The sequence below is a fragment of the Babylonia areolata genome, chromosome 17 (assembly GCF_041734735.1).
Source record: "Babylonia areolata isolate BAREFJ2019XMU chromosome 17, ASM4173473v1, whole genome shotgun sequence".
NCBI lineage: Eukaryota > Metazoa > Mollusca > Gastropoda > Neogastropoda > Buccinidae > Babylonia > Babylonia areolata.
This window is the reverse complement of record NC_134892.1, coordinates 8,736,954-8,757,451: the sequence shown is the minus strand read 5'-3', so window position 1 is coordinate 8,757,451 and position 20,498 is coordinate 8,736,954. Positions and strand designations below refer to the sequence as shown.

Sequence of the window (20,498 nt, the reverse complement as noted above, 5' to 3'; positions counted from 1 at the left end):
TCCTACAAGCCGACAGCCAGGGGTGGCGACTCACCAGGAAGTCTTCGCGGGCCTGTTCCAGCATCACCCGAGTCATGTGCACCTTCTGGTGGAGCAGCTCCCGGTCTATGTCCGGCTGAAACACCCACACACATTCATCAAAACCAGCTCAGTTTCAGTTTCTCAAGGAGGCATCACTGTGTTTTGGACAAGTCAGTTGTTAACTAAGAGAACAAAACAAATTCACTCCAGCTCGGATTGGCAGAAGGTGCATAATTAAAAATAAATAGCGGAACATTTCCCTTCTCAAACTAGGCATACGATGGCTCAGTGGTTAAAACGTCTGCAGAAAAGGTGACTCAGTCCTGAAGTGGCGACCACTGTGGTGGCGCGGGTTCAAACCTGCTGAGGACCAGGAAAAAAAAAAGAAAGTAAAAAGGCGGCAATACAAGGGCATCCAGGAGTCATGACCTGGGTGCGGCCCGGCCCCCTTAGAGGGTAAGGAGTTCAGGGCCGAAACACTTGACTGAGGGGGGCCTCTTCTCTGAAGACCTTGTAGAGTCCAGCTCTCCCAAGAGTTTCTTTTCACCACCCAATGTCTGGCGCACTGAGGAGGAAATCCTGACTCTTCTTCTGCGTTCACTCGTATGCACACGAGTGGGCTTTTACGTGTATGACCGTTTTTAACCCGCCATGTAGGCAGCCATACTCCGTTTTCGGGAGTGTGCATGCTGGGTATGTTCTTGTTTCCATAACCCACCGAACACCGACATGGATTACAGGATCTTTAACGTGCGTATTTGATCTTCTGCTTGCATATACACACGAAGGGGGTTCAGGCACTAGCAGGTCTGCACATATGTTGACCTGGGAGATCGTAAAAATCTCCACCTTTTACCCACCAGGGACCCTCAGACTGACAGTCCAACGCTTTAACCACTTGGCTATTGCGCCCGTCAACCTGACTCTGTTTGGCGGAACTCCAAGAGAAGCCCTGGGGACCACCTGCTGCACTGTGGAAGACGGCAGACTTCGAGCTGCAGACTGGATGGACCATCTGACAGCATGACCCCACAGGAACGTGGAAGAAGAAGACGAAAAACTAGCACAACTACAACTTGAGCCAAATAACAGCAACAATAATGTGTCACGTACGTCCACAGGCTGAGGTGCGGTGATATGAGAGTTCCGATTGGATGAGTTGTTGACCTCTGTGGCAGGCGGGGTCACTGGGTGTTGCTGGTTACCGTCGTTCAGGTTGGGTTTGCCCATCAACGTCAGGGCCACGTAGGAACCCGCTGAAACACACACCACCGTCACCATCATCATCATAACAATTAAAAAAAAGAAAAAAAAAAGAAAAAAAAGAAAAAAGAAATGAGATTAATAAACAAAAAAATTATCAGCTTCATGAGTGCCTCAGTTTTCAGTTTCAAGGTGCTGGAGTGTGTGGACAGATCCATACTGAACTAAATACACTACACCACATTCACTTTAAAAACAATGAATAAATAAGTAAATAAAAAAAAAAAGAAAAGAAAAAAAGTGAGCAACCAGGTGGACTGATCCACAGTTCATTTTCCTTTTTTCTTCTTTTTTTATTTTTTATTTATTTTTTTTTTATAACACATATTCCTGACCAACACGTTTGCTGCGTAGTCAAACTGGACATTTGTTATAGTTGTTACAGTTGTTTGATGTTAGCGTTTCCTTCTATATTGTGCCTCTGTGTCTCCCCTTTTAATGTTTTATTTTTTCCAATGCTCTGGATCTTTCCCCCACCACACACATACACACACACACAGACATACATGCGCACACACGCGCACACACACATACACACACACACACCATTCTTCACCCTCTGCCCAATACCGTATATATGTATATTCAAGCACACCTACCATTCACCAACAAGCATGTGCAAAAAATAAAATGCAAAACAAACACAGACACACATACACATGTGGGGGCACACATACACACACACACTCACAAACACACACACACGTACACCCACACAAAAATACCAACTTACACACACGCATACACATACAGAACAAAAGTTCAACAAGCACATTAGTCAACGGTAGTCACATGGGAAAAGCTGGTTTTTGGGTTTTTTTTTTTGTGTTTTTGTTGTTGTTTTTTTTAAATGTCCTGTTAAACTGAACTGTGAAATCCATAAACTGGACTGAAGACAACTGGTTCCATTACATCACCTCACTATGTCAATCATCAGCAGTAACTTACAGTTTAGTTACAGTGGAGTACGGATGACACAATGACCTGGTTTAAGCAAGCAAAACTTTTCCCTTCCTCAACCAACACTTCCACATTTTTCTCTGCACAACAGGTGCGTCACAGTGGTAAGTGAGTGGTAAGAACACTGGACTTTCAAATCCAAGGGTCTTGGGTTCCAATCCTTGCTGCGTTTTGAAGGGTTAAGGGTGAAGACTTTTTACAAATGTCTTAGGTCAACATATGAGCAGACCTGCTAATGCCTGAACACCCTTCATTATAATGCACACACACACACACACACAAAAAAAAAAAACACACACAAAAAAACAACAAAAACAAATAAACAACAAACTAGGCACATTAAAGACTGTATGTCAGTGTTCAGTGTGCTATGCGTACGGAAACATAAACATTACCAAGCATAGATATCCCCCCAAAACAGTGTATGGCTGCCTACATGGTGGGGTAACAACAGTCACGCATGTAAATGCCGAGCTGTAGATAAGTGTGCGCATAGGAGCTACAGCCCTAGCAGATTACGAGAAAAAAACTGCTCAGCAAAAAGAGGATTTTTTTCTACAGAACTTTGCCAGGGACAGCCCTTTTGTTGCTGGGTTCTTGTACGTGCTCTAAGTCCATGCTGCACAGGGGATCCCGGTTTATCGTCTCATCCGAAAGACTAACACCCAGACCACCACTCACATGGTCTGGTGGAAGGGTCAGGCGCAGGGAGTGATTAAAAAAAATAAAAAATCTGTCCATATGGGAATCGAAACCGTGGACGCTAGCTTCCTTGTCCAAGGCTCATGACTGAGCAAGCACTGGGCCACAGCTGTTTTCCTGATTTCATTCAGACTCAGCAGTACTTACACAACTGAGGCTGCAACTTCCCTGAAAAAGCAAGTGACGTTGTCCTGTGTGTTTTGGGGGGGGGGGGGTTGTTTTGTTTTTTTTTCTTTTTCATGACAGGTCATGCACACATTGTTTTACTGTTGGTGACTAGGAGTGGTGTGTGTGTGTGTGTGTGTGTGTGTGTGACGTTCCGTGCTGGTGGCCATGTCATTTCCACAGTCATTTCCACCTCCACCACAACAAACTGTCGGTGCACTCAGCAACACATTCCGCTGAAAGCTTGCTGATTGCAAAGGTTCATGAATGATAACGACAACAACCACCATCATCATCAATGATTGCAAAGGTTCATGAATGATAACAACAACAACCACCATCATCATCAATGATTGCTAAGGTTTATGAATGATAACAACAACAACAATCACCATCATCGTAACAACAATAATGATGACCATGATAATGACGATGATGAGAAGCAGAAGCAGCAGAAGAAGAAAAGTAGAAGACAAAGAAGAAGAAGAAAAGAAGAAGACAAAGAAGAAGAAGACGAAAAGAAGAAGAAGACAAAGAAGAAGAAGACAAAGAAGAAGAAAAGAAGAAGACGAAAAAGAAGAAAAGAAGAAGACAAAGAAGAAGAAGAAAAGAAGAAGACGAAGAAGACAAAGAAGAAGAAAAGATGAAGAAAAGAAGAAGAAGAAAAGAAGAAGAAGGCAAAGAAGAAGAAAAGAAGAAGACATAGAAGAAGAAGAAAAGAAGAAGACAAAGAAGAAGAAGAAAAGAAGAAGAAAAAGAAGAAAAGAAGAAGAAAAGAAGGAGAAGAAGAAGAAGAAGACAAAGAAGAAGATAAGAAGAAGAAGACAAAGAAGAAGAAAAGAAGAAGAAAAAGAAGAGGAAAATATAAACAATAACAGCGTTATTATCCTGAGGTAAAATAAATTTCCCTATGTCGCCAAATCTTGAACAGACACAAAGCACGTTTCCACCAGACATTCACACACACACACTTCCTTCTCACCACCACACGGATGAAGAACAACACACAAAAAATGCAGGTGCAGTCAAGCGCAGGTTTGGTCAAAGAACAGACACTGTTCTTTACAATTAATAAATTTAGGTCCAGTTTGTTCAAACGCATTTATTATTTTTGGCTCCTTTTGGAGCTTTACTTCCCTAAGCTGCTGTGAAGATTTGTATTTGTATTTGTATTGCTTTTTATCACAACAGATTTCTCTGTGTGAAATTCGAGCTGCTCTCCCCAGGGAGAGTGCGTCGCTACACTACAGTGCTATCTTTTTTTTCTTTTTTTTTTCCCTGTGTGCAGTTTTATTTGTTTTTCCTATCGAAGTGGATTTTCCACAGAATTTTGCCAGGAACAACCCTTTTGTTGCTGTGGGTTCTTTTACGTGTGCTAAGTGCATGCTGCACACGGGACCTCGGTTTATCGTCTCATCCGAATGACTAGCGTCTAGACCACCACTCACAGTCTAGTGGAGGGGGAGAAAATATCGGCGGCTGAACCGTGATTTGAACCAGCACAAGATAGCACAGCATTAGTTTATACTGTATGATAGTCAGTTGTGTCCAACTAAGATCATCAAGACAGCAGAGGAGGCAACTGATGTCCTGACTGTCTGGGCTAGAATTTGTTTATAATTTATTTTGTCATGAAGAGTGTCTTGCCCAGGTTACATCACCGCTCTCTTGGCCTTCAGGGTTTGAGGGCAGTCGGCGTTGGGATGGCTCCTAAAGGCCAACTAGCCCCCAAGGCTGCAGCACAAAGCAAAAAACAAAAAAAACACAAAACAACAACAACAACAACAAAAATGCAGTTTTGCCTCCTGGTCTGAGTCATCGTTCTTCACAAAAAACACACCAAAAAAACAACAACAAAAAACCCAACTAAGGTGCAAATGACTTTCCATTGCAGTGGAGATGCCACTGACTGATCACACAGCTCTCATTTTAATAATAATAATGGTATTTATATACCGCTGAATCTTGTGCAGAGACAAATTAAAGCGTTTTCGCACCAGTCATTCACAAGCATGCATAACTCTAAAACTGTAGAAACTAAAGACAAGGATGAGGCAGGCAAGGGAGGCTATTTTGGGGAGAGGTGGGTTTTAAGGCCAGACTTGAAAGAGCTGAGTGAGGAGACTTGACGAAGCGAAAGAGGAAGTTCATTCCAATTGCAAGGTCCAGAGACAGAGAAAGAACGGCGGCCAACAGTGGAGTGCTTGAATATGGGTATGCGAAAACAGAGTGGATCCGAAGCCGATCGTAGTGAGCAAGATGGAGATACTACTGACTGATCACACAGCTCTCACTTTGCTGCTGGCTCGACTGTAAGCTTATGTCAATCTGCACTTGCGTCAGAATCACTTCTCCAGTTTGACGACTTTACTCACACACACAGACTGGTCCACCTTCTGTGAGTTTCTTTTCAATCCTCCTCCTTCTCCCTGTACACCCCCCGCCCCCCCACTTCCTCCCCCCCCCTCCCGCCCCTCCCTCCCCCACCCCCCCCCCCCGCCCCCACCAACACTCTCTCCCTGAATTCCCTTCTCATCTTGAATGGCTGTTTCCTGATCACACACTGGATGTCATGATCATAATTCCACAAAAAAATAAATAAATAAAAATTAGAAAAAACAACAACAAAAAAACCCCAACTGGAATGACAAGCAGCAGCTATTCTTTACACAGACAAAATGTACCAAGATCACACGAGGAGACAATCATGACACTGCAAACACTGTGTCTGAAAGGTTTGGAAACAACAACAACAACAACAAAAAACATAAAACAGTAATAATAAAAGCATGCATGCGATAAGTAGCATTTTATTAGAACTGCAATATATAATGACTTTTAGTTCTTATTTTTCATTTTCTTCCTTTGCTCCTTCTTTGTTTTCTCATTTATTACTATTACTATCATTAGCATTATCACCATCATTATCATGAATAAAACTAAATGAGGAAAAAATAGTACTGAAGACATAGAGTGTATGCATGCATGTGCGTTTGTGTGTGTGTGTGTGTGTGTGTGTGTGTGTGTGTGTGTCACACATCTCAATTCCTCTGCACCGATGCTCTCACAGTTATGATACACATCCATATATGCTAATACAGTGTAACAAGTGCACAGAAGACCAGAAAAAATGCAGACACGTATTATGGCCGATGTTCACAGAGCGAGGAAAAAGCCACCCACACACACACCACACCACACCACTACCAACTCAAGCAACAAACTGTAAGCAGTCAATGCCTTCACACTCAATTCCGTCACGCCATACCAGCACATCCTTGCAAGACACGGCCCACAATTTACATCCTGATACAAATATCATCGCTGAACGCACTCTCTCTCTCACTCACACACACACACACGTTAACACACACACGTTGACACACACACACACACATACACAGAGTCGCTCACAATGTGCACACCACTTGTCACATACACACCCTAATCAATCCATCCTGTGTTCACAGAGCAACGAGACATGACAACCACCACCACCACCACCACCACCAAAACCACATTCTCTTACTCCGGCTTTCCCATACACACAGAGGAGAGCACCGCAGCTATATCCTTTGATGTCAACAGCTGCAACGCTGTGTGGTGTCTTGATAAAACGACAGAACGACACCACAAGCTGAAGAAGAAGATTCCCTTGGCTAAACACATCAACAAGGATGTGTACAAATCATGCAGCTGTAACCAGGATTTATATCCCACAGCTGGGGAGGGGGAGGAGGGACTGGGGGGAGGGAGGGGGGAGGCGCGCTTGAAGGCATCCACAGACAGGCCATGCATGCATTTGTGAAGAGGAGAGGGATAAAATTAAATCACAGAAGTGAACTTCTGCAGGGTTGAGTCGAGAGTGTCTGGCCGTATGCATTAAGAGAGGTCAGGTGAGGGCAGATAAAAAAGATATACATACATCTAACAAACCAGGAAGGCTTATTCTTCCTTGTGTTTGCTCTGTGCGTGTCAATTGCATTTTTCTGGGGCTGGCATGCACTATGTAATACAACGCTTCCACCTACCACCCATACACAGCAAGTACTCATGCACACACACCGTGACACACACACACACACATGCATATATTTCTATATATACCTATTTTTACATCATTATACAGGCACATGCAAATCCATACGTTGATGTGTAAAAAAGAAATGATAATAATCCAAATAATAATAATAATATATTTATTTTCAGTCTAATATCCTCATTTTAGATGAACAAACTATGAATAAATAAACGAACGAGTGATGTGTAAAAATGAAGAAGACTGTGCACACACATGCGTACACGTACACACAGACACACACGCACATACGTGTCAACACACATGTACACTCGCCTATGTGCAAACAAGGTATCATGCATGCACACAATCACACACAGACACACACACACACACACACTGATTCAAACTAAACACAGACATAAATGCACACATATTCTGGTGGGGGTCAGGATAGGCTGGGTTATGTTGGAGGTTGTTGGGGGTGGGGAGGGGGGCGGGGAGGGAACTTATGTACTGGGGAGTTGGAGTGGTGGATGAGGGGATGGGAGAGAAGGGGGGGGGGGGGGGGGGGATTAGACCAGAACTTTAAACACACATAAAAAAAAAAAACCCAAACCAAACAACATTCAATTCAAGGATTCAATTGCCGTACAACAACAACAACAACGAAGTCATAAGGAGCCAATGACCCATTCAACCGTGGGGAGTTCACAGCTTGTATCGACAGGCTTCCAAGCCATACTGATGTGCTGTTTTTATTCTCCAAATTATATGTGGACACATCCAGAAATACTGTAAAAGTTAGTTCCCTTTTCTTTGCAGTACCAGTATCAGTATCAGTAGCTCAAGGAGGCGTCACTGCGTTCGGACAAATCCATATACACTACACCACATCTGCCAAGCAGATGCCTGACCAGCAGCGTAACCCGACGCGCTTTGGCCTTGAGAAAAAAAAATATATATATATATATATTCTTTGCAGTTTATGCATATACCCATGTGGAAACGTTTATAAAAAATTTAAAAAAAACCCAAAAAACAACAACAACAACAAAAAAACACGTTTTAATGAGACAAATTCTGACACCAAAGCAATGCTCAGGTGCAGGGATCGATGAGTTAACTCACTCAGTACGGCCAGTCCTCTCTTCTCCTCTACACAGACCCCTCGGATGTCCAGTGGGTGTCTGAATGACCCAACCTTTAGCTTCCGTCGTCAGAACTGTGGTATTCTTTGTCAACATTCACCTCTTCAGTATAAGAGCCTTCTGCTTGCAATATTTTGATGATGGTAATTGGGCTGAAACGCTGTTAACGTCGTCTCTTTTCACCGTTCGTATGGAGAGAGTTAAAACAAACAATGAAAATACGTGGACTTTTTTTTTTCGCACACTGCACCTGACAGTGGAAGTACTAAGTCCTCTTAACTGAGAACCATTACAGCACAACGACAGACCCAGGAGTTACCAAAACAGTGAAAGCCTTTCTGTCAGCAGCTGCCATATTGAAGGTACAACAGGCACGATCTACACGCGTGCGCATGTACATGTGCACACACACATACACATGTATTAACACACGTGTGTATCTACTCATACACACACACACGTTAACATGTACGCATATGCGCGTGCGCACACACACACACACACACACACAAACACATATATGCACACACATGCATTAACACGTGTGTAAGCATGATGTACACATAAACACACACACACGCACACACACACATTTACACATGTATGTGCACATGTACATACAAGTATGCATGCACGTATGTGTGCGTACACACATACACACACAAACATACTTATGCATGCACAAACTGAAACACACACACACACATGCACACACCACGAACACACACACAAACACACACACACACACACAACTAACAAAAAAAAAGAAAAAAAAAAGAAAAAAAAAAGAGATAATGCAGACCACCAGTACAGCCCTATCAAATCAACTGTCAAGTGTTAAAACAATGTTTTTCCTTGTTACATTTTCCTCTCTCTGAACTTTCCATTCAACCAGTTTTGTGCCTGTCTATTTTTTTCCCCTCCCCACTATTATTAGTGTTACTTCCTCCTCTTTTTCTGTGTTCACAGATAATAATAATAATAATAATAATAATAGTGTACATTTATATAGCGCCTTTTCTCTCTAAGAGCTCAGGGCGCTTTACATGAAAAAAAAAAAGTTACAAGTAACATAAAACATTCATGACCACTCTTTCTCAAAAACCCCTCCCCCCACTCCCACTCTCCCACTCTACATACATCCAAGGTGAGCTGACATGGGTGGTGTTGGGAGAAAAGGAAGCTGAGAGTACTCATAGATAGGTTTTAAAAAGAGGAGTCTTTGATGATATCATCTTCTAGAAATGTCCAGTTCAACAGATAAGTAATTAATAGGCTTTTTCCTGTGTGACAATCTTTATCCTGTGTTTCCTGAGTGTTGTATTCCTGGTTGTTGTTTTTTTGGTGGTTTTTTTTTTCCAGGGATTCATATTTTTATACCAACACTCTAATCTCTATGTACCAAATAATGATAAAAAAAAAGAAGATTTTTTTTCTTTCTTTTTTTTTTTTTCAAAATCAAATTTGGTGTTGACAGAAAACATTTCCATAGCAAATGAGTCTTTTAAAGTTTACCACAGCCACACACAAACATTGTAATCCATGTCAGCGTTCGGTGGGTTAGGGAAACAAGAACATACCCAGCATGCACACCGCCAAAAACGGAGCATTGCTGCCTGTATGTGGGGTAAATAAAAAAAACAAAAAACACTCCTACATGTGAAATATTAAATGTCTGTTTGAGTGTGTTTGTGGTGCACGACAGAAACCTGACTGAATGACACAGGAGACAAATGGCAGCTGTCAGTCGGCTCTACCCAGGTAGGCAGCCTGTTGTGCATATGTCTCCTGTTTGCAAAGCGCTTACGGCTGGTGCCTGACCAAGGATAGGCGCTGTATAGGTATCCAAATCGTCATCATGCAGAGATGCATATAAATATGCACAAACAACAAACATACGGACAACTGAAACACAGATTCCACAAACGTTTATGTTTGCACACGAGCTAATGAAGCACACACTGTAAAACCACAAAACAACAACACACTGAAAAACTCAACACACACATGGCATGATAAACACACTAAACAGGCCTCTTAAACTACAAAACAACATTGAACAACAACACACTCAAAAAACCTCAAGTCACACACAGCATTCTGAACACATCAAACAGGCCTCTCAAACCAAAAAAACAATGACAAAGACAACAACACACTCAAAAACTCAAGTCACACGGCATGCTAAACACACTGAACAGTACTCTTAAAACACAAACAACAACAACAACAACACACTCAAAAACTCAAGTCACACACGGCATGCTAAACACATTAAACAGGCCTCTTACACCACAAAACAACAACACCACCACCACACTAAAAAAAACACCTCAAGTCACACGATATGCTGAACACATGAAACAGGCCTCTTAAACCACAAAACAATGACAAGACAACAACACACTCAAAAACTCAAGTCACATGGCATGCTAAACACACTGAACAGTACTCTTAACCCACAAAACAACAACAACAATGACACTGAAAAACTCAAGTCAAACGCGGCATGCTAAACACATTGAACAGTACTCTTAACCCACAAAACAACAACAACACACTCAAAAACTCAAGTCAAACACGGCACACTGAACACATTGAACAGTACTCTTAAACCACAAAAACAACAACAACAACAACAACACACTCAAAAACTCAAGTCACACACGGCATACTGAACACATTAAACAGGCCTCTCAAACCACAAAACAACAACAATGACACACTCAAAAACTCGAGTCAAACATGGCATGCTAAACACATTGAACAGTACTCTTAAACCACAAAACAACAACAACAACAACAACACACTCAAAAAAAACTCAAGTCACACACGGCATACTGAACACATTAAGCAGGCCTCTTCCGAGCATCTCAGCACTATGATTCACACTGCAGACCATCCTAATCTGCCCACCATGCTCCTGTTTCGCAAGATTAATTAATCCTGGGGCCTGTATCTCTATGATTTACACACACATGATTAAAGCACCCCGCCCCCTCCCCACCTCTCCCATTACCAGCCTTCCCTACACAACCTCCCCTCCCCTCATTCACCTGACCGGGGGCTGTAAGATAGTCTGGTCTCCACGCTCCCTTGGTTTCAGGTATGGCAGGTGAGAACGACGGAGATCATGCGATGGCTGGCTACATTCTTTCATTCTACAACCCCGACAAGTATATAATCTTACATATACACGTATGAATGTTTCAAAGTGCATGTGCAAGCCACACTATAGTACAACCATCTTGTACTCAGTTTGGTTGGTTTCATCTGTTGTTTGTAGTGAATAAGTACGTATGTATATGCCACATCTTTAACCACACATTTTCTTCTCAAGTCTGTTTGGTTTTATACCAGTTATTGTTGTTTTTTAAGTATGCACATTACGCATATGCACATTATGCATATGCACATTATGCATTCACTCGCATATTTCATACTCCAGTTTTGTTGCTTGTATCTGTTGCTGCTGTGTCTACAGTATATGCAAGCAATGCTATAGCTCTACATATTATACTCAAGTTTGGCCCATTGGTTCCACTGTTGTAGTGTACTAAAGTAAATGCGTCACCACACATTTACTCACAAATCTTGTACTCAGTTTGACTGGTTTCCTACCTGTCCTTGCTGCCCATAAACATTATTTCATGACTTTCATGACAATAAATATGATTCTGATTCTATGCTTGTCTACCGAGAGGAGGTGGCAGAATGGTTAAGACGCTCCATCTGTCAATACAGAGAGTTCGTGAGAGTCAGGGTTTGAATCCCACTCTCGCCCTTCCTCTCAAGTTTGACTGGAAAATCAAACTGAGCATCTAGCCATTCAGATGAGACAATTAACCAAGGTCCCATGTGCAGCACACTCTTGGCGCACTGAAAAAGAACCCACGGCAACAAGAGTGTTGTTCTTCGGGCAAAATTCTAAAGTAGAAATCCACTCTGATAGGTTCACACACACACATTGTATGCATGCACTCAAGGCATAACTAAGCGTTGCTGGGTAATGCTCCAGGTCAGCAGAAGTGGTGTAGCATACATGGATTTGTCTTGGCACCGTGACACCTCCTTGAGAAACTGACACTGAAGCATAAAAGAAAGCGAACAAAAGGTAAAAAAAAAAAATACCTATGTTGTGAAAGTGATCCGCGGTGGCAGTAGCGAGTGAAGGTGGTACGTGAAAGACAGGTGAGGGAATCTATACGCACACTGCTACACCGACGCGACGGTTATCTTGCTGCATGTTGTGCGCGGTGAGCTGAAAAGGGCCTGCAGTCCTCCTATGCACAGGTGACACACTGGTCTTTCTCCACGCACACAATCGCACAGACCCAGACACACACCACTGCACACTCAGAAAAGGGCACAGCACACACACACATACACACACACACTCACACCACTGAGAGAGAAAGAAAGAAAGAGAGAACACACAACAGAGAGAGAGAGAGAGAGAGAGAGAGAGAGAGAGAGAGAGAGAGAGAGAGAGAGAGAGAGAGAGACAACATACTACAGTGACTGAGTGAGAGAGAGAAATTAAAGAAAGAGAGATAGAGGGGGTGGGGGGGACACACAAGAGAGAGAGACAGAGACGGAGAGAGAGACATGAATATACTCTCTCTCTCTCTCTCTCTCTCTCTCTCTCACACACACACACACAGAGCCTCAACCAGACTATCAATACTCCCATTTATTCCCAGCCTCTACCCCCCCCCCTCCTTCCATCACCAAGGCACAATACAAACCACCACAAAACCACACTCGCTCACCTGCACTGCTCTTTTCTTTCTGGCTATCGACAAGTTGCACACTTCACCCACGCTGCCCCGCCCCTTGTCCATGGGGGTGGGGGTGGGGGTGGGGGGGGGGGGGGGGGGCGGGGTAATGTCATCCATTGTTCACAACCTCCTCCACACCACTTCTCCCTTCAACAACAACAACATACCACACCTTCCCCCCCTCTCTCTCTCTCTCTCTCCCTCTCACATACACACACATACAAACACGCATTCTCTCTAACACCTCTCTCGCTCAATCTTTAACACCTCCCTCTTTTTCTCTCTAACTCTCTCTGACTCTTTCCAACACACACATTCCCCATTCTCTCTCTCTCTCTCTCTCTCTCAGACACACAAACACACACACACATTTTCTCTAACACCTCTCTCGCTCACTCTTTAACATCCCCCACCACTCTCTAACACCTCCCTCTTTTTCTCTCTAACTCTCTCTCTCTCTCTCAGACTCTTTCCAACACACGCATTCCCCATTCTCTCTCTCTCTCTCTCACACACCTCCTCTCTAACACCTCCCTCTTTTTCTCTCTAAATCTCTCTCTCTCAAGACTCTTTCCAACACATGCATTCCCCATTATCTCTCTCTCTCAGACACACACACACACAAATGCTCTCTAACACCTCTCTCTTTCACTCACTCTTCAACACCACCCTCTCTCTCTCTCCAACACCTCACTCTTTCTCTCTCTAACTCTCTCTCAGACTCTTTCCACCACACACCTTCCCCCCTCTCTTTCCACCTCTCTCTTCCTCTCTCCCTCACTCTCTCTCAGACTCTTCCACCACACACCTTCCCCCCCCTCTCTTTCCACCTCTCTCTTCCTCTCTCCCTCCCCTCTCTCTCTCTATCTCTAACACACACCTCCCCCCCCCCTCTTTCTCCACCTCTCTCTCACACTTTCCCAATTTCTCTCTCTCCCTCCCTCAGTCTCACTCTTCATATCTCTTTCCTTTCAATTTGCCTTAAGCTATGTCGTGTTTTGTGTATATATATATATATATTATATATATATATATATATATATATATATATGTGTGGTGTGTGTGTGTGTGTGTGTGTGTGTGTGAGAGAGAACTAATATTCATGCATTCATGATGTTTACTGTATATGCTGTTTTGATATATCATATGATATGAAAAACCACCAAAATCAAGCAAAAAACAAAACAAAACAAAACAAAAAAAAAAAGGGGGGGGGGGGGTCTGGGGGGCGTAAACTGCCCATGTACACAACTCTTCCTCTCATCTCTCCACTTCCTCCTCCACCCCAAAACACATGCACAAGTGCACACACACACTCTCTCTCTCTCTCACACACACACACACACACACACTTACAAACATGCACGCATATGCACACACACACACACTGCCAGACTACCAAAACATCACACCGAAACCCCTACCCCCCCCCCCCCTGCACCCTTATCTTCACACACCACCACCACCACCACCACCACTGCACTTCCCACCCCCACACCCCCATCCCTCTCCATCTCCCACATTTTTTCAAACCCATGCCCCACCCTCCTACCCACACCCACCTTGCTGATAAAAGAGATTCCGGAGGACATGTGTTCACCTTCTTGCCCACTACTTCCAATGCAGCAACTATCTGTCCGTCTGTTTCTTTCTCTCTGTCTGTCTGTCTCTCAAATTGCTCCCTCTCTCTCTTGTTTCTTAACCTCCCTCTATCTCTGTATCTTTCTCTATCTCTGGTGTGTGTGTGTGTGTGTGTGTGTGTGTGTGTGTAAGACAGTGTGCATAAGAGAGAAAGAGACTGAGAGAGGGAGAGAGAGAGACAGAGACAAAGACAGAGTGTATGTGTGTGCGTGTGCGCAGGCGCTCATGTGTGCGAGTATTATATGTGTGTGCATGTGTGTGTGAGTAGTATCTATGCACATATTTATGCATTTGTAAGTAGTTTGACTTCATTTGTAAATTCCCTTGCTGATGGTTTTTTTTTTTTGCACATCTGATATATTTCTCTTTTCTTTATGAGGGCAAAATTTTAAAAACAACAACAACAACAATAAAAAAAAAGAGCTAAATGTGCTTCCTTTTTTTTTCTTTTTTTAATAATAAAATAAAAAGGTACATTTATTCATTCATCCCTCCATCTGTTTCGTTTTCTCCAGCAACACAGACGATCTCTCTCTTTCTCTCCCATGTCTGTCTATCTGTCTGTCTGTCTCCCTCTCTCTGTGTCTCACTCCCATCCACCCTCTGTATATGTATCTCCACCCCCTCCCTCTCCCTGCCTCTGCCTGTCTGTGTCTTGTCTGTCTCTCCCACCCTCACTCTCTCTCTATTTTTCACCCCACCCTCTGTCTCTCTGTCTTGTCTGTCTCTCCCAACTTCGCTCTCTCTCTTTTTCACCCCACCCTCTGTCTCTCTGTCTTGTCTGTCTCTCCCAACTTCGCTCTCTCTCTTTTTCACCCCACCCTCTATCTGTCTTGTCTGTCTCTCCCACCCTCACTCTCTCTCTCTTTTTCACCCCACCCTCTGTCTATCTGTCTTGTCTGTCTCTCCCACCCTCACTCTCTCTCTATTTCACCCCACCCTCTGTCTATCTGTCTTGTCTGTCCCTCCCACCCTCACTCTCTCTCTATTTCACCCCACCCTCTGTCTGTCTGTCTTGTCTGTCCCTCCCACCCTCACTCTCTCTCTATTTCACCCCACCCTCTGTCTATCTGTCTTGTCGTTCTCTCCCACCCTCACTCTCTCTCTATTTCACCCCACCCTCTGTCTATCTGTCTTGTCTGTCTCTCCCGCCCTCACTCTCTCTCTCTCTTTTTCACCCCACCCTCTGTCCATCTGTCTTGTCTGTCTCTCCCACCCTCACTCTCTCTCTATTTTTCACCCCACCCTCTGTCTATCTGTCTTGTCTGTCTCTCCCACCCTCACTCTCTCTCTATTTTTCACCCCACCCTCTGTCTATCTGTCTTGTCTGTCTCTCCCGCCCTCGCTCTCTCTCTTTTTCACTCCACCCTCTATCTGTCTTGTCTGTCTCTCCCGCCCTCGCTCTCTCTCTTTTTCACCCCACCCTCTATCTGTCTTGTCTGTCTCTCCCGCCCTCGCTCTCTCTCTTTTTCACCCCACCCTCTGTCTATCTGTCTTGTCTGTCTCTCCCACCCTCGCTCTCTCTCTCTTTTTCACCCCACCCTCTGTCTATCTGTCTTGTCTGTCTCTCCAACCCTCTCTCTCTCTCTATTTTTCACCCCACCCTCTGTCCATCTGTCTTGTCTGTCTCTCCCACCCTCACTCTCTCTCTCCTTTTCACCCCACCCTCTGTCTATCTGTCTTGTCTGTCTCTCCCACCCTCACTCTCTCTCTATTTCACCCCACCCTCTGTCTATCTGTCTTGTCTGTCTCTCCCACCCTCGCTCTCTCTCTCTTTTTCACCCCACCCTCTGTCTATCTGTCTTGTCTGTCTCTCCCACCCTCGCTCTCTCTCTTTTTCACCCCACCCTCTGTCTCTCTGTCTTGTCTGTCTCTCCCACCCTCACTCTCTCTCTTTTTTTCACCCCACCCTCTATCTGTCTTGTCGGTCTCTCCCACCCTCGCTCTCTCTCTTTTTCACCCCACCCTCTGTCTATCTGTCTTGTCGGTCTCTCCCACCCTCACTCTCTCTCTATTTCACCCCACCCTCTGTCCATCTGTCTTGTCTGTCTCTCCCACCCTCACTCTCTCTCTATTTTTCACCCCACCCTCTGTCCATCTGTCTTGTCTGTCTCTCCCACCCTCACTCTCTCTCTATTTTTCACCCCACCCTCTGTCTATCTTTCCCCTCACTCACTCTGTCTTTTTTTCTGTTCTCTCTCTCTCCCCTCTCTCCATCCTTCTCTTGTGTCTCTATATCCAGCATCCCCTCCCTCTCATTCTCCCCATCCCACCTCTCTCTCTCTCTCTCTCCTTCCAACATATCTCTCTCTCAGTCTCTGCAAATATATCCCCTCTCTCTGTCTCTCTCTCTCCCTCTGAATTTCTCTTCCAGTCCATGTTTATCCCTCCCCCCCCCCTCTCTCTCTTATTCCATTATATATCTCTCTGTATATATATTACATATCTCACTCCCCTATCTCTGTCTCTCTCTCCCTTTGAATTTCTCTTCCGGTCCTGGTATATCCACTGAGTCTCTGTCTCTCTGTCTCTTTTGTCTCTAATTCCAGTATATATCTCTCTGTCTGAATATATATATATATATATATATATATATATATATATATATATATTACATATATCTCTCCCCTGTCTCTCTCTCCCTCTGAATTTCTCTTCGTCCTGGTATATCCTCTGAGTCTTTCTCTCTCTCTCCCTCATTCCAGTATATCTGTCTATACATATCATATATCTCTCTCCCCTGTCTCTGTCTCTCTCTCTCTGAATTTCTCTTCCCATCCCTATCTCTCCATCCCATCCTGCCTGACAATCTCTCTCCTTCCATTCTCTGTCTGTCTCTGTGTATATATCTCTCTCCCCTCTCTCTGCATCCCCCACCCCCACCCAACACCCCCCTCTCTCTCTCCCTTGAATTTCTCTTCCCCTTCCTTTCTCTCCTTCCACTATCTCTCTCTCTGTCTGTCCGTCTGTCTCCTGTGCCACTCTCCCCTCCTCCCCCTCTCCCTCTGAATTTCTCTGCCCCTCCCTCTCTCCTTCAATCTCCACCCCACACTATCTCCTTTCACTCTCTCTCTTTCTCTCTGTCCGTCTGTCTCCTTCTATGCCTCTCTCTTTCCTCTCCCTCTCTCTGTATCTCCCCTCTCCCTCTCTCCCTCTGAATTTCTCTTCCCCTCCCTCTCTCCATGAATCTCCACCCCACAATATCTCCTTCCACTCTCTCTTTTTCTCTCTCTCTGTCCATCTGTCTCCTGTGTCTCTCTCTCCTCTCCCTCTCTCTGTATCCCCCCTCTCCCTCTGAATTTCTCTTCCCCTCCCTCTCTCTTTCAATCTCCACCCCACACTATCTCATTCCATTCTCTCTTTCTCTCTCTGTCCATCTGTCTCCTTCTGTGCCTCTCTCCCCTCTCTCGATCTCTGTATTCCCCTCTCCCTCCCTCCCTCTCTCCCTCTGAATTTCTCTTCCCCTCCCTCTCTCCTTCAATCTCCACCCCAGAATATCTCCTTCCACTCTCTCTTTTTCTCTCTCTCTCTCTGTCCGTCTGTCTCCTTCTGTGCCTCTCTCCCCTCTCCCTCTCTCTGTATTCCCCTCTCCCTCCCTCCCTCTGAATTTCTCTTCCCCTCCCTCTCTCCATGAATCTCCGCTTCACACTATCTCCTTCCACACTCACTCTCTCTGTGTCACTCTCTGTCTGTCTGTTTCTCTCTGTCTCTCCCTATCTCTGTTTCTGTCTGTCTGTCTCTCTCTCTCTCGTTATCTCCCCTCCCTCTCTCTGCCCTCCCCCTCTCTCTCACAGACATGGGCAAGAGTCTGGCAGTACCCCTTTCAGGGAAAGGAGACGCCCAGAACAATGAAAAGTCAGGCTGTAGATATCCCAGCTTTTACACTCCAGTCTGTGTGTGTGTGTGTGTGTGTGTTTGTGTGTGTGTGTATGTGGGTGGGTGGGTGGGTGGGTGGGGAGGGGGTATGGGTGAGTGTGGGAGCGTGAGGATGTGTGTGTGGGGGGAGGGGGTGTGGGGGAGCGTGTGGATGTGTGTGTGTGGGGGAGTGTAAGTGTTGGCAGTGTGTGGGCGGGTGTAATATGGGCAAGCACCTGCAAGTGCATCTGGGTGTATGCATTGCTTCTTCTTCTTCTTCTGCGTTCGTGGGCTGCAACTCCCACGTTCACTCGTATATACGCGAATGGGCTTTTACGTGTATGACTGTTTTTATCCCGCCATGTATGCAGCCATACTCCGTTTTTGGGGATGTGCATGCTGGGTATGTTCTTGTTTCCATAACCCACCGAACGCTGACATGGATTACAGGATCTTTAACGTGCGTATTTGATCTTCTGCTTGCGTATACACACGAAGGGGGTTCAGGCACTGGCAGGTCTGCACATATGTTGACCTGGGAGATCGTAAAAAATCTCCACCCTTTACCCACCAGGCGCCGTCACCGTGATTCGAACCCAGGACCCTCAGATTGAAAGTCCAACGCTTTAACCACTCGGCTATTGCGCCTGTCATTGCTTCAAACTGCAGGTGAGGTGTGTGCAGTCCCACTGAAGTGATGCAATTACTTTTTTTTTTTTTTTTTTTTGTGGGAGGGGGGTGGGATTGGGGGCAGATTGTTAATTTGTTTAAAAACTCTTTCATCACCACAGGCGACTTAAGTTGAGTGAATCGTTCACTGCCACAAGAAGTCATGTTAATTAAAAGGACTTTTTTTTTTCACAGTGTAACAAAGCTTGACAACTGCTACCAGCTTTCCCCCACACAGTATACTGAAGAAATGGACTGACCTTTGGCTTGCGCCTTGACCAAGTCTGAACTGAACCAGTCCACTGCGTTGCTCTGACACGAACCGAATAGTGTGACATGAACGTTGAGTCCAAAACGTTTGGCGCTGGGGAATGTTTTTTTCGTTTTGTTATTTGTTGTTGTTCTTTTGTTAAAACAAAAACTTGCTGGTGAAAGAGTTAATTCAATTCCAGTTGTCATCCAGGCCATATGTATTGTATTGCATTGCATTGTGCTGCATTGTATTGTATTGTAGTGTACTGTATTACTTTGTCACAACAGATTTCTCAGTGTGAAATTTGGGCTGCTTTCCACAGAGAGAGCGAGTCGCTACACAAAAAGACACCCACCCTTTTTTTTTTTTTTTGCCTGCCATTTCTATTTGCTTTCCTATCAAAGTGGATTTTTCTACATAACTTTGCCAGGAACAACAACCCTTTTGTTCCTGTGGGCTCTTTTGAGTGCGCAAAGCGCATGCTGCACACGGGACCTTGGTTTATCGTCTCACTTCCTAGGTGGACGCGTTACCACTGACTGACTCGGCCAACTTCTTCTTCTTCTTCTGCGTTCCCCGTGATCATGGTCACAGACTTGCAGTCCTATGCTAGAGATGAAGGTGGTGGTCTTGATGAGATCTTCTTTGGTGCCCCAGAGCTTTTCTGCCAGTGTGGCTCCATAGGGCCACTGCTGCGTCCGTGCATCTTGATACAGGGGGCAGGACTGCAGGATGTGCTCCGGCCAACACTCTGTCTTACACTGCTGTTCTCCTCAGTCAACTACACCCTTATTTTATTCACTGTTTCTACAGTCCCTGCAGCTGATCTTGTTGTGAAACTGCCACCTTGAGGTTTACCAACTGCAGAAGACTCAGCTCCATTAAATCATTCTCCCTCTGGTGAAGACTGGTTTTGTGTGCGGAGATGGGGCGATCAATGTGTGTGTGTGTGTGTGTGTGTGTGTGTGTGTGTGTGTGTGTGTGTGTTTGTAATTATGTAATGTAATATAATATGCAT

General features: G+C 44.6%; 1 protein-coding gene across 1 annotated transcript in view; it reads right to left on the bottom strand.

Annotated features, from left to right (window-relative positions):
• The window catches only part of LOC143291395 (rho guanine nucleotide exchange factor 11-like), a 105,134-nt gene that overhangs the window by 78,288 nt on the left and 6,348 nt on the right, over window positions 1-20,498 (bottom strand). The window contains exons 5-6 of the mRNA XM_076601235.1: window positions 1,135-1,277; window positions 35-115 (exon numbers count right to left, since the gene is read on the bottom strand). Coding sequence (XP_076457350.1) covers window positions 35-115; window positions 1,135-1,277 — 224 coding nt within the window. The remainder of the gene's footprint in view (window positions 1-34; window positions 116-1,134; window positions 1,278-20,498) is intronic.